Raw genomic sequence first — 15,388 nt, 5'->3', positions numbered from 1 at the left:
CTGTGGCCAAATGGTTATCGCCTTCGATTTTAGTACTGGTAGATCTCAATTCGATTCCAGGCGGGGGCGTAACTGCGCTGATTGCATTCTTTCTTGTATAGAGCAATGAAGGTAAGTCGGATAATAATGTGATGACATTCTACATACGAAAATACAGGTTCATACAGATTGCACATCATGTGATCTTTTCTCATAAAGTTGTTTGCTTGTTATTATTCTTGTGCCAGTTGTTAAATTTCTACAATTCGGTTTTATTGTACAGTAGCTTCCAATTGCCACTTTCTTTTATCATTTTGTAGGCCTATTATGTAATCATTATTTAGCTATTGCTGATGAAAATACAACAATGTAGCCGACTGAAAATGTTCAAGTTTTTTACATGTTCATTTATGTCACTTACGTACCTTTTTTTCGTGGAACAAAAAAAATGTGTTAAAATTATTTCAGTTACTGAGTTTTCACGTCTGTCACGCAACATGCATATCAACAGGCAACAGTTCAACAATTCGGTTCTCGGGGCGTGCGCTTGAACAACGCACCTTGAGAAAAATGATCCATTCAGCGGCACCTAGTGGATAGAATAATTTACAAAAACAACACTTCAAGAACAATCAGAAACAATGAAAACGCTTTCCGAACCGTTTAAACAGTGTACAAGACCGCATTAAAAACTTCTAAAAACAATATCTGATTGCTCAAAAGAAATCACAAAACATAAAACTTGATATTTGCTCTGTTAGCTGCGTGAAAAAATTCACTGCACGAAATCCTCGAAAGAACTTTTGTGTGAAGCGCACAAGAACAGGTGTTGTCTCAAGAAGATACTTAATGGTAAGTCTAGCTCAGGGATTTCAACCTTTTTTCCACCGCGACCCCTTCAAAGCAATCAACGTAGCCTTGTAACCTCCATAAAAATATTCAACAAAATCTATTTATTGCAAAATGTACTGTAACCAAATTTGCTTCATGCCGACATGCAGTTATGTTTAGTTTTGCTGTTCCAACGTAAACTTCCGAAACCAAAAACGTCTTTTTGCGATGTTATCACGGCTTTTATTACTTTTCCTCCGATTGTTGTTTCCATTTTCTATCAATCTTAGCTAGATAATAGGAGAAAAATTATGAGAATAATCTACGTTTTCGCACTTTCACCGGTTGAATTTATTGCAATCTTTCATGGATTTATTTAAATCAATTTCAGTGAGATGGTTGGTGCTGCATATTTTTAACTATTGAACTTGTCAATGCGTGCACTTGTTGCTGAAGAACTGTCAAACAAAATAGCTGACACTAAATTGTTTCATTGTCATTGGAAACGATACTGAGCAATCTATACTTTGCATAGGAATCTAAATAATCTTGCCTTTTTACCGTAGCGTGGTTATTGGTTAACTTTAGTTTGCACACAGCAACGTACAAGAACTTGGTGAAAAATATCGAAAGCTTTCCTATTGTTAAAGCCTTGCAACGTCTGAAGGCATAAACAATAGAATAACCTCAGGTCGAGAAATGATTGATTCCAAAAATACAGTTTTTAATATTTTCTGGCAAAAAAGAATTGAAAACAATACACTGGATTTTCAGGCATCTCGCGACCTTCCGAAAAGCGGCTCTTGACGTCACCTTCGAGATAACACATTGTTATTTCGGTGGTGACGCTCTCGATCCCCAGGTTGAAAACCCTTGGTTTAGCTGAGTTGGTTAAAACGAAATTCGTCACAAAGAAATTTATACCGAAACAAAACAAATGACAAACCAAGACTGACCGAGTGGTTTAGCGCGTTGGGCTCGTAGTCGAGAGCTTGCATGTTCGACTCCAGCCACCCGTACTTGCTGTTGTTTCTCTGGGCAAGAAACTTTACGATAATTGCCTCTACCCTGTGATCGATTTCGAGTAATGGGTACTACAAAATTTAAATCATAAGTAGAGTAGACAAACGGAAACAGACAATGCAGTCGGCTGCAGCGTGGGTCAGGTGTACGTCGGAAGGCGTACACCGATGCATCGCGCTCAAGTCCGCTTTCCCGCAATGCAGGATAAAGATAATAAAACAAACAAACAAACAAATGGCTTGATTTGGAATGAAACAAAATATTGTACATCAACAAAACTGATTTTTTTTTTAGCCTACTATAGCCTATGCTCAATTATAATTTAGGGCCTTAAGCTACACATGTGCGATTTTGAAAAAATGACAATTTAATAAAGCAATCTAAATTTCTTCATTAAATGAAAAACTGGCATATCGGTGCGCCGATGTGGGTTGCACCAGCATTGAACATTCCTTGATTAGTTGAAGGGTGGTCTGGTTTTATTGGAACTTCCATGAACATGGAATTAGCTCCAGATGTAGACGATGGATATCTGGGAAACCACCGAACGAAACTTTGCTCTCCGTTCCCAAGTCTAACTCTTCCATCCTAAAAATAATATTTTAATATGATACCGAAATGATAACACTAGCCGACAAAAAAAAAAATTTTGTGGTGCCGAAGATTTTTCAGCTGTTTTCAGCTAATTTGTAGTCGCTGATTTCAAAAATGTAGTCAGTTTTTCTCCATCAGATCTAGTTTTCTAGTTACGGTGATTCCACTGCATGAGTGAACTTGTGCATAAGGGCTATTCCGTGTCGATTCACACAGTCAAGAAAGTCAACCTTTCGATTTTCTTTAAATTTTACACACCTTTTTACTATTTTATATGATGAACACTTGCAAAATTTGAGTGAAATATATTGAGAAACACGAGAGTTATGAACCATTTAGTTTGGGGGGGTCTGCTGAGGGGGCACAATTTTTTTATTTTTGGCCATGTTTGAGGCCCTATTACTGCTAAACTAAATTAGGTAACAACCCAATTTTATTACAGGTGATAGTACTTCTGCCAAATATTTAAAAAACAACATCGTTCACTTTGTCACTCTAAAAGGTCAAAGACTCCCAAAGTTGGCCGTTTCCAGCTCTCGGTTAAAATTTTCCAAAATTTGAAAAGCTCACCAAGACCCCATTTTTGATTGATTTTGGCTGAAATTTGGTGGAAGTGTTGTTTACAGGATTCTCTATGAACTGAAAAAATTTTAGTACAAAATATTAAATAGTTGGGAGATATTTTATATGAAACATGGGTCAAAATGGAAAAAAAACTAAAAGTAGGGTCCTTTAATATCCCGGTTACCCATGACCCCAGAGAAAATTTGCACTAAAATTTTATCCACATATTCACTAAGATATGACAAGTCCACCATTGATCCATGGTTCTCAATGTTTTATAGAAAGTATGCGTCAAAGTAAATTCAATTGTGGCAACCCTTCAAAAACAGGAACAGGAAGTTCTTCACTGTGTACAAGTGTGTAGCACTGGCCTGATTACTGAAGCTAGGTTTGGATATTGCAAGAAAGTCCTATTTTTCCTGTTTATGCCTTTTGTGTTTACTGCACAAAAACAGCAGTCGCTATTATGGTATTTTGGCTCATGCCACACCATTAGACGTTTTTTGTTTCGTCCATTGACGTAAATGTTCTTTCAAAGTTTTGCAAACAATGTGGGGAGCCCAAGACTTATCTTGATCTCCAACTTCACTTTACAGTAAAGTAAGCAAGAAAACTTTAAAGTAAACAGTAGTAAAGGCGTGGACACACAACACCTCCAGACTCCACACCTTTACTTTCCTACTACACAGAGAATCCTGTAAACAACACTTCCACCAAATTTTAGCCAAAATCAATCAAAAATGGGGTCTTGGTGAGCTTTTCAAATTTTGGAAAATTTTAACCGAGAGCTGGAAACGGCCAACTTTGGGAGTCTATGACCTTTGACCTTTTAGAGCAGTGGTTCCCAACCTTTTTTGGTGTCGGGGCCGAATTTCAAACTTCAGAGTACGTATGGAGCCGCATGAAAACACTCAAGTAATTAACGTGTGCTTTAGCGGATAGCCTATATGTGTGCTTTAAGCGTGCTTTGTGCTTATTGGTATTGGTTGCAAATTATTGGGCTTGTCTTTGTGTTGATTTGCCTGTTTTGGGCTTGTTTCTTAGATTCACTTTCTTGTTTTCAAAAAAACAACCTGACATCACTGTGTAAGATGCAAAACGAAAATTTCACTGACAATGCAACCTCTATGACGCAACGACAATACAGTTTGTAAACAATTTTGACTTCGCAAACAATTTTGACAAGTCATAAAATAATCGCCCTAGTTATTATAAATAGATTTTTTTTTTTTTTTGTGGGATTTTCAGGGGTCAACAAGAGCCGCAAGAAGGCTAGCTTGGAGCCGCATGCGGCTCTAAGAGCCGCGGTTGGGAATCACTGTTTTAGAGTGACAAAGTGAACGATGTTGTTTTTTCAATATTTGGCAGAAGCATTATCACCTGTAATAAAATTGGGTTGTTACCTAATTTAGTTTAGCAGTAATAGGACCTAAAACATGGCCAAAAATAAAAAAATTGTGCCCCCTCAGCAGACCCCCCCAAACTAAATGGTTCATAACTCTCGTGTTTCTCAATATATTTCACTCAAATTTTGCAAGTGTTCATCATTTAGAATAGTAAAAAGGTGTGTAAAATTTAAAGAAAATCAAAAGGTTGAATTTCTTGACTGTGTGAATCGACACGGAATAGCCCTTATGCACAAGTTCACTCATGCAGTGGAATCACCGTAACTTAAAAAGTTGACCTGATGGAAAAAAACTGATTGCATTTTCGGATTCAGCGCCCCAAAGTTAGTCTAAATCAGTTCAAAAACCGCCGGCACCAAAAATTGTGTCGGCCAGTGTAATAAGAATACCTCGGTAAAGTCTTATGCCATAATCAAATTATAGCTCATTAAAAAAAATTAGTAACCCAATCAATCAATCAATGGTTTATTTGCCAGAAACAGGAACAGTGCATGGTCGAAGTATGCAAGTTGTATGATATATCCTATACACTGTAAAAGTGGCACAAATTATCTCAGTTGGTTGGCGCGTGACTTCTGGAACGAAAAAGATTGAAGATCAAGCGGCACTGGTTTGACTCTCGGGGTGTGCGCTTGAGCAACGCACGTTAAGGACTGCTCTCCATTCAGTGTCATCTAATGGATGGAATAATTTCCCAACAAGAAGACTTCATCAATAGGAAACTTCACTATGTCAACCTCGGTGACCGGGCCTGCGTCAGTGATTCAAAGCCTCTACAAGTATGCGAAACTGCCAGAATTAAGCTCTGCAAGAAGCTTTCCTAGACCGAGGATAAAGATTCAACCAATCAATCAAGTTCGCATACTGACAGGGAGACAACGAAACGACCACAGACTAGGCTACTAGTCGATTTCAACCCTACAGAAATGATAAGTTTGTCACTTCAGGTACAAACAAAAATATAGCAGAAAAATACAATGTTCCTTTGCTTTAAATTTCAATTAATTTGAAGTTATGCAGAAATTACCATGTATCTTGCATTCAAGTGAATCTGAACGTAAGACCGTTCTCTTCGGTCTATGTCAACAATCCATGTCTTTTTCACATACTCAAACAAAGTTAAATATATCGACTCTGACGAAATCTCTGGAAGCATTCCACCATGGGATGCGCACAATTGGCTAGCTTGGTCATGACTGACTATCGCACCCGCTCTGTATAGCAGACGATAACACACATTGCCAATGGACACACCATCATAGCACTTCAGTTGCACTGGAAAATATAAACTGTGAGAAACGTTTACTCAAAATTACGTCATTAATTTACACTTTAAATGTCATGTAGACACCGTTTAGTGCAGCTTATAGTTTAACAGGCCATAGCTCTAAGAAGGGCAGTATGCACTTCTCTCTGGAACTGTTTAGCCTACTGTTTATATTTATGAGAAAAATCAAAACTATATTCGAAGGGGTACCACTCCGCAATCAACGGTTGTTGTTTTATACCATGTAGGCTCAAAAATAAGAAAACTCGACTGGTAACATGTCATACAGCAGCCATAAAAGTTATATTCAACCTAAAAAGACACGAAAATGCTACAAACAGACAAACGTAAAGTTTCAAAGCTGCTCTTTCTAACAAACATAATGAAACTAATTTTAATAGTTGGGTTTCTGAGTAAAACAAAATAAATTCTTTACAACTTTTCTAGTTGTTGAAGACTGAAAAATATTGTTTTCCGATTTCCGCTAAATACAGGTGTTCCCGACAATTTTCACCAAATCAAACGTCATATAAAAACCGTTATGGTCTACTTAACCTAGCTGGCATCTTACGTCATGGAAATTGCTAGAAAATGTCCAAATATTGCACCATCGGTCGTAAGACCTGATGAAATATTGCATCACTACCTTTGAACACCGGTTTGAATTGCGTGACAAATGTCTTTCATGATTGCGTCACAGTTACTGTCTACGTGCATTTGAGATATCGCAAATTATTCTAGTCATTCGTAAAATTGTTTGTTGGAAGTCAGTCGCATATTTAATTGTTTGCTTGGTGCTTACTAGCTGGACAAATTTTCCGTCTTTTATCTAAGTAATCTGTTCTGTAGTGACAAGTTTTAGTGGTGTACGGCGTTGCATCCAATTTCGACAGCTTTGAGGCTATTTTTACAGAAATACAATTTTGAAAAGACGTTTCGAAGGAGTGTTTCTTTTTCGGTCATTACATACAGACGAACGGATTCGGGAATCTTATGTTACAATTTTCCCACGAAGAGATTATGGTTTACCGCTGTGACCAACAGGAAATTGAAGTTAAAATAATTTTTAGTTCAGCAGTTAGACGCAAAATAAATAAAATAAGAAATCTCTTAATGTTTGGCTTCAGATTGCCAGCGTTAAGTTAGTTCTTCGGATGCGGGATAGGTAGGCCTAGGCCTACCTATATAGGGACTAAATGTTTTCTTTTGGTACGTGTATCTTAGTTTTGTTTTCTTATTATTCTACAAATCAACTGATCTGTATCACATTCGAACTCATTGAATATAAACTTATTAAAATTGAAATAAAACCTAGAATTTTGATTGAAATATCATTGTGTTAGCGATAACCGTTTGTTTTTAGCGTCTTTCTTTATGAATCTGCGAATGTCACCTTCACAGTTGCAGCATGAAATATTGCACTTCTTTCGCGGAACGCTCACTTTTGTGGACATGACTGGCCTCAGGGATATCTATAACTACGTAGTTATACAGTAGATATCTCTGATTGACCTACTTAGGCTATAGTTATAGCTTCGCAAAGTTTACTCCTTTGCTTTTCAATTTATTAATAGAAATGTTTTTCCATGATTGATCTCATAATACATACAGTTTCATTTGCATTTATTAAACGTCCACAGGTAAAAATAATGTAAAAATAAGAAGTATTTGCTGAGTAAATGTCCACTCTGAACTACTCATCTTACCCTCAATCTTCTGCAGCTTTTCATTCAGTTTTTGGGCCACTATTTCGTCATCCACTCTGCCTGGTGGTCCAGGTGGTCCCTATAATTAAGATCATTCTGTAATGAGCTTGTTTGAAGACCGAAAATGGTAACATAAAATTATTGATAAAACCAAAAATAAATGCATTTGAGGTTCCCTAGGAGAATCAGGACGGAATGATGATTTCGTTCAGAGCAGGTTACATTGGTTTGGACATGTTTTGAGAAAAGAAGAAGGTCACCTACTAAACCCAACACACAATCTGAATGTATTTGGATGCAGGCGACATATAGACGACCCAAAGAATAATGAGTTCGCAGCTACAAGACTCTCAGCATCTCCAACAAACTAGCTCATGATATAAAAGGTTGGAGAGCAAAGGTTGCCACAGCTACTCTTATAAGGGTAAGCTCGTAGAAACACAAGAAATAAACAGATTGTTTGCAGAACTGCACTTTTGAACATTCATGTCTTAGATTTCGCTTGTGCGGTCGATTAGCAATTTAGTTATCCAGATTGATATCGGGAATTGAAAGTCTGATATTTACAGTAAAAGTGTAACCAGGTCTGAAAAGGTGAAAACAGCCAGAAAAATGAAGGAGGTTGAACTTCTTGTTTTTTATTTATGTTTTAAGGGTTTATTGTTTCGTTGAACCGAAAATCGTGGCGTACGCCCAAAACTCGTTAATCGCACACAAAACATGTTTTAATGGTCTTGAAAACTGAAACGTACTCTTAAAGAAAAAACAAAAAAAAATTACAATTTTAGCATTTCTTAGAAAAATTATAAAAAATTAAACATTCAAGGAACTTGTTACTTGACTATACACATCAGTTTCCTTTAGAAATTGGCATCAGTCTCAACTCAGTGACCATTGTTTTAAAATGCAATCTGTCAGAATGTTTCATCCCTCAACTAGTCAATATAACTTATTTTAAGGGCACTGAAGATAAAACTAAATACATTAGTCTTAGTGCATCAACAATGAAACATAATAGACCTATGATATATGAGGCCTACCTGTGGCCCTGGGGCACCTCTTTTTCCAGGCTGGCAGACAGTTCTGCAATTTCTTCCTTCTGTTGACTGAGAATTTCCTCCGTTTGTTCCAAAAACATCGGAAACTTGTTTGCACACGAAATGCTTGTCAGTATTTTGAGCAAAGACACATGCTACAGTAAAACCGAGGATTGCCACAAAAATTAGTTTCTTTAACATCTTTACCGAGGCTGTGTCTTTGTAGGTTTAATGCTGTTTTTGTAGCAAAAGAAAATTTGAAATAGATATTGAAGCCGCAAATGCAACAAAATTAACGTCTCTTAAAAGTTTGTTTTGGCTACGAAAGCTCTACTACGTATTGTTCGTGTTCTTTTAGCACTAAACTTCAAAGTAGTTTTGATTACTAAAAGGTTGGCTGAGGCATTAGTTTTGTTTCTGCATTTTTGACGTTATGTTATTTTATATTTCAAATTAAATTTGTCTTGAAGTAAATTATATCTTTAATTATCTGCGGTGTGGAAGGTATTTTTTTTTTTGGAAACCATTGTTACTGAAAAAAATATAGGCCTAATTATATTTATGTAATGAAGCTGAAACTAAAATTTTGTATCTTTATTGCATTGCCTACTTTTTTCAGATACAAATAAAATTAAAATGTGATAAAAAAAAAAAACTTGTCGTCAAAGTACATTTAACATTTCAGTAACTCTACGAACAATATAGTTTTGCTTTCACCTTGCGAAATAACAAAAGTAAACTGTTTTGATTTAATAATCAACATCGAACATCACTAGTCAATAGTAGCCATAAATTTACGGTTCAAATAGTTCTCACAAAGTATTTCATTTATTTTTATCTAATTTCCTAACAAATTACTCATATTTTTGTCTATTGCTATTTTCTGCAACAAAATCTAATAGCCTAACTGTCAATTACAAATTTACCACGCAGCAGTAGGCTATTTATCATTCAAAGTAACAATTCGTGCTCAACTTATGACTACCAGTAAGTCCATTATGTGTTATATGAAGTACAGCAAGCAATCAAGCATGTGACTAGTTTTGGTCTCAATGTAAAAAAACGGAAGGAAATTTATAATACAAGTCTTGCCTTGGCTGGACATCGCTGTTTGTTAACTAATGCGTTAGATCACGTTTTATATTTTATAATTAGACAGTAAGGTAGCCTATAACTTGTTCCGGAAAGTAGTTACTTGATATTATTCTTTGTTGCCATAAGAGGAGATTATAGGCTGCTTTACAGTATTTGGTTTGTAGGCTATTAGTTACAATGCCAACCGTTCGAAAGTGAAATCAAAACATTTTGCTGATTCTCTTCTGACCAACCTCACACAAATATTATTGCCAAAGAAAACAAGGTATTTAATTATTTAATCAAGCACTAAAACGTATTTTTAAGTATAAATTTAAAGTATTAACTTTTTGGTAAACTTTTAAACCTTGTGTTCATTGTTCATTCAACCACGCTTTATTTTTAATCAAGAGAAGTATCTTCTGACAGTTGTCAAACTCACAACAGCGCTCGGTATGAATGACTGGGTGATATATCTTGCAATGTAAATTAATTTATTTTCACGCTACTCCATTCAATTAGATTTAACTAAAATTCGTTCTGTTAGAATGCAATAGCACTTCAGTTAAACTTATTTAAGTAGAATCTGTGTGAAACCTAAGATAAATTGCACTATAGCATTGATAATGAAATGAACCAAAAAAGGAAAGGAAAGCACAACACGTCACGATTTAATTGAATACGTCATTGAATAATATTTAATTGGATTAAAAGTAATTTGCGTTCTTCTGGTGACTATTTACTAGGTTACCTCCTGATGTTAAAGATGATAACTAGCTTTTGTATTTCCGACGTTTCGTCAGTCAGCACGACTGACTTTATCAAGGTGGCTAAAACAGGTTAACACAACCTGTTCAGCAACGATGGCACAACACAAAAACGTACTGATAAAATGAATAAAGTAAGCAGCAAGAATCAGAATTAAAACACGCAACAAGACACCTAGAGGTTAAACTGAATGCAGTGAATGCCTAAAACCAGTAGGCTGCTTTCCAACAGCGTAAATTTATCTATCTATTGGGCCACCGTCAAGAAACATTGAAAAGTCATCAGACAAGACAGAAACCAAGGGAATTGGCAATAACAATGATAGAGAAGACGCACTGAGAATGGAAAAGGTGAAGTTAAAGTTAAAGTAATTTTTTGTACACAGAGGGAAAATTCTGACCATCTTTCTGGTTGAGAGCATGTTGTGCTTTCTGGTTTATGTACCACTTTTCTGTAAATAATCTTTTTGTGTAATCCTTTTCAGTTTTAAGAATGGTAGCGTTGGTCCAAGTAATTTTATGGTCTGAATTTATAGAATGTTTGCAAAGAGCGGAATGCTCCGGACGTTGAAATTTAATAGCTCTTTGGTGCTCGTTGATTCTAGATTTAAGGTCACGTTTTGTCTGTCCAATGTAGATTAAATCACAGTCATGACACGGAACTTGGTAGATCAATCCAGAAACTTAATTCAGACCATAAATTCAGACCATAAAATTACTTGGACCAACGCTACCATTCTTAAAACTGAAAAGGATTACACAAAAAGATTATTTACAGAAAAGTGGTACATAAACCAGAAAGCACAACATGCTCTCAACCAGAAAGATGGTCAGAATTTTCCCTCTGTGTACAAAAAATTACTTTAACTTTAACTTCACCTTTTCCATTCTCAGTGCGTCTTCTCTATCATTGTTATTGCCAATTCCCTTGGTTTCTGTCTTGTCTGATGACTTTTCAATGTTTCTTGACGGTGGCCCAATAGATAGATAAATTTACGCTGTTGGAAAGCAGCCTACTGGTTTTAGGCATTCACTGCATTCAGTTTAACCTCTAGGTGTCTTGTTGCGTGTTTTAATTCTGATTCTTGCTGCTTACTTTATTCATTTTATCAGTACGTTTTTGTGTTGTGCCATCGTTGCTGAACAGGTTGTGTTAACCTGTTTTAGCCACCTTGATAAAGTCAGTCGTGCTGACTGACGAAACGTCGGAAATACAAAAGCTAGTTATCATCTTTAACATCAGGAGGTAACCTAGTAAATAGTCACCAGAAGAACGCAAATTACTTTTATTATAAAATGCCTGGTGAACAGTCTCTCTCTGTTTTTATTTAATTGGATTATTGGATAGAATACGAAAAGAAAGGTTTATTAAAAATAACGCTTGTTTTTATATAGCGCTGTATCCATCGCAAAATGCGTTGCTCCTCAACGCTTTACAAAGCAGACAGTGTCAATGCAACCGTATAGAGGCGCAACTGAGTACAGTATTACCCTTAATAATAATCGTGTTTTTATTTGCGCCCATTGCAATAACACACAGTACACTGCGATCACAGATGCGATGCAACAGACGACAAGAAGCAGCGAAGTGACATATAGTCTTCCAGTCAACTGCTCCTTTCATTTTGGGCATGTCATTAAATGTCTTTGCTGAAACACAGCCGCGTGCTCTGGAGCGGTGTCGAACCCACGGCCTTTTAAACATCGCGCAGACGTTTTCACCACTTGACCACGCAGCCGTCAAAGGTGGTCATTACTGGGTTTCTGGGATTTTGCGAGGCAAATGCAATGCTTCCACAATCCCAGCCAGCAAGTTTGTATTTTGTACATTGATTCAACGTCTGCAGACGTTGTAAGAAGGCATGGTTTTTTGGCTGAGAAGTAGCCTATGCGTTTAAAGAGATTATAATGGTAATAAAACAAAGTAACTTCAGCGGTTTTAACATGATGTATTACATCTTCTTCTTCTTCAATTGCCTTGCCTGAACCAGGCATCGACGGCCTCAGATGAATAACTAGACCAAATGTTCCTATGTATGTTGCATGGATAATTGTTTCTGTCTTGTCGTTAAATTGCTTCAGATGTGTTTGTCTTTGTCTGCCAGTTGCCCGCTTTCCAAAAATTTTACCATGTATCAGCTCACTATCGAGCAATGATACAAGTGTCCGGTGTACAAAGAAGGCCATCATGCTATGTTATAATGATGTAACCTATACTGTGTTGCAGAATTTTATGCCGTGAATATTATTTTGAGGCAAAAATGAAGAGATTATAATTAGGCTAAAAGCGAATAGCAGAAATTGTTATATTGCAAAATGTGTAGTAGCTTACATGACCTCAAAAAGGGCACCATTTCCCCCCTGCCCTCCATCCACAAAAAAGTTAAGGGCAGGAGGGGCATCCGCCCCTCCCCCGCTTCCGGCGCCCCTGCACATGACTGGGGAACGGTGTTGCGAAAGCTATAGTGCAATTCGCTATCACCACAGCGAACTCGCAACATCAGGCTAAAACAGGTCGTCAATATCTACATCATAGTAAGTAATTGGCATTACTTCAATATTTTTGCAATTTCGTTTTCTTGGATAGGCCTTGCTGTATACAGAATACCGTACTTCAATCGTTTAATGAGGTTTCTCTTTCAAAGCCAATCGCCCTTCCCATAGGCCTACCACGTTTATGAAAAGTTCAAACTGGTAGCCTACTTAAATTACTATTTCCTGCTTGCACATACTGTATTAAGATGGTTGGCATTAAATGAATTTTTTTTTTTGTTAATAGAGTAGGCTATATGCTGTCCGATTTACTTACTACTGTATATGCACACTATTCTACGTATTGTAATTACATGATTAAATTACTATTGCAGTTTCAAAACTAACATTTTTGAATAAATGGACAAGGGCTACAATTCAAACTGGCACAAAACGGCAGCAGAATGTGAGCCAATGGCATTGAACATTCCTTTGTTGGTTTTTGGATGGTTTGGTTTGGTAGGAACTTCCATGAACATGTAGGAATATCCTGAGGTAGACCTATAGGGTAACCCGGAAACCAGCGCAAAAAGCTTGTTTTACCTTTGAGAAGAAGAACTCTTCCACCCTGCAAATAATTAATAATTCGGTTGCGTTGGAGTGTGCAATGCAGTTTTTCATCGCCAAAAATATGGGCATCAAACAAAATTGTAACGATTCTTTCTACCTCTTACCAGAAAAGAGACTTGGGAAAGATTGGTGACGTAGTTTAATAGGATATCAAGTCAACTAAATGGTCGAATAGTTCTACTAGTGAGATGACAAATGAAAATTTTTGAAGGACTTTAAAGTGCCCCTGACAGGTAAATAAATTCGCTAAATTTACCTAAGATACCAAAAAGATGACACTTACAAACTTCCCTGACCAGCAAATCGTAAAAATATCAACAGGCTACTAAGTTACACGCTTGCAAACTTTCGTTGACATCGGCACTCATTCAATTGCGAAAATAAAAACGGCAACACTGCTGTGACGTCACAGTAAGCGGGAAGGATACATTCTTTCTCTGTGATGACTTGGTAAAGTATGGTACGGCTACTGCAAAACGTGAATGTGTGGGGCTCTGTTGGTCTAAAGCATGTGCAAATTAAGAATTATCGAAATGAAAAAGTGAACTCATTATTACTATCAGGTTTCGATCAAATAGGTTGAGTTTACTTTTATCAAACAGCATCTCAATTCAATTGAAATTGCAATTTCATAGGGCTACAATTTTCATACTTTTTTATTTGTCCTAATCTGGCTATAGCCATTTGCAGTGTAACAACAGTATTTCACAAACAGTACCTTTAATTTAGAGTTGAGGCAATGCCTACAAATTGCTGTTTATGTGACATTATCAGTGACAAAGACCGTGTGCTTTCTTTTCCCACTTTCCCACAAAACAAGGTACTGAGAAGAAAATGGTCAAAGTTTTCTTCAAGTGTTCGAAAGTGGGATGGGCCATACAAAACTAGTCGTATATGTTCACTTCACTGAAGATGATTTTGTTAATACCACTCAAGTAAAAATGCCTACAGGCATGTGTTGGAGTGTATACTACAAGGTGGTGCTCTCGAAAGCAACAATCGGATTGTGATGCCGTCATGCATTGTTTGGCGAATCCGAAACAATTTTCCAGATCCAGATAGCAGTTACACAGGATTTCAATGGCCATCTGAAGGCACATTATGAGAGAGAGAGAGAGAACTTTTATTTATTTTTGAATAGTGATGATGAATTAAATATGAATGATGATTCGTACGATTTCTTCATTTTTCACTTCAAGTATATTTTAGGTTTTGTAGGAACGTATCCAGTACAGTTTTTTTAAACTGCAAAAAACAATAAATCTTCGAAAAAAGCAACCTCTTGTACCAACTCCGACCAAACTGTGATCCACCAATTACATCTAGGAAGCGTTTGTTTCATCCGTTGCTAACGACGTCCACTTAGGATGACGTAATACCACCAAAGTCGTCCCAGAGCAGTGAAATATGGAGTTTTGTCTGTGGTGGCGCTGCGGAGCAGTCGTTTGATTAAATTACGCCCTAACCAGTCGAGCTACGAGGTTAAGATTAAAAAGTTCGCTAAGTGTAATTCTGCGCTAGGAAATGCTTTAAAAAGTTACTATAGGCTACTTGGATCCAACCTGTCAGGGGCACTTTAACTAATGGCTCAACACTTCCAGCAAATATCAAAGTAACAGGGAACAGCAATAGATTCCAATGCTTGTAACTCTTTTAATTGACTTTAACGTAGCCTACTTCACTCACAGCTTCTCATATAACTCTAATATCGAAAACAACTTAGAAAAGCGTTAACTCTCATCTACTCGTATTCAATAACTTCAATCTTCAATCAACGATTATTATCTACTATACTTTTTACGTCTATAATTTTTGAACCATAGGCAATTAGGCATACGAAGCCGAGCAACGTTATCAAGTTTAACATATTTAAAGATTATTATATTTACAAAAAACACAAATTAAATATCGAACGTTTGCGACATCACAAGGTGTCCTCTTCAGGAATAATATACATACAACTTAACTACATCTGAATAAAATACAATGGTCAACTAAATCTATAAACAGGAAAAGACAAAAACTGCACAGTACTTCT

General features: G+C 36.6%; 1 protein-coding gene across 1 annotated transcript; it reads right to left on the bottom strand.

Moving 5' to 3' along the window:
- Positions 1-2,198: 2,198 nt before the first annotated feature.
- On the bottom strand, positions 2,199-8,626 carry LOC145782201 (uncharacterized). The gene is made up of 4 exons (XM_082593972.1): positions 8,411-8,626; positions 7,371-7,449; positions 5,425-5,672; positions 2,199-2,421 (listed from the first exon to the last, which is right to left on the bottom strand). Exons 1-4 carry the CDS (start codon positions 8,606-8,608, stop codon positions 2,227-2,229), a joined length of 720 nt encoding a protein of 239 aa, XP_082450098.1. The 5' UTR covers positions 8,609-8,626; the 3' UTR covers positions 2,199-2,226.
- Positions 8,627-15,388: the final 6,762 nt, after the last annotated feature.

This window comes from Aplidium turbinatum, chromosome 13 (genome assembly GCF_918807975.1).
Source record: "Aplidium turbinatum chromosome 13, kaAplTurb1.1, whole genome shotgun sequence".
NCBI classification, from domain to species: Eukaryota; Metazoa; Chordata; class Ascidiacea; order Aplousobranchia; family Polyclinidae; genus Aplidium; species Aplidium turbinatum.
The sequence above is the reverse complement of the archived record's forward strand: the minus strand, read 5'-3'. Positions and strand labels throughout refer to the sequence as shown.

Coding starts and splice junctions, on each gene's coding strand:
- LOC145782201 (XM_082593972.1), bottom strand. CDS start 8,608: ATGTTAAAGAAACTAATTTTTGTGGCAATCCTCGGTTTTACTGTAGCA. Junction 7,450..8,410: donor GAGGTGCCCCAGGGCCACAG/GTAGGCCTCATA, acceptor TCTTAATTATAG/GGACCACCTGGACCACCAGG. Junction 2,422..5,424: donor ACTTGAATGCAAGATACATG/GTAATTTCTGCA, acceptor TATTATTTTTAG/GATGGAAGAGTTAGACTTGG.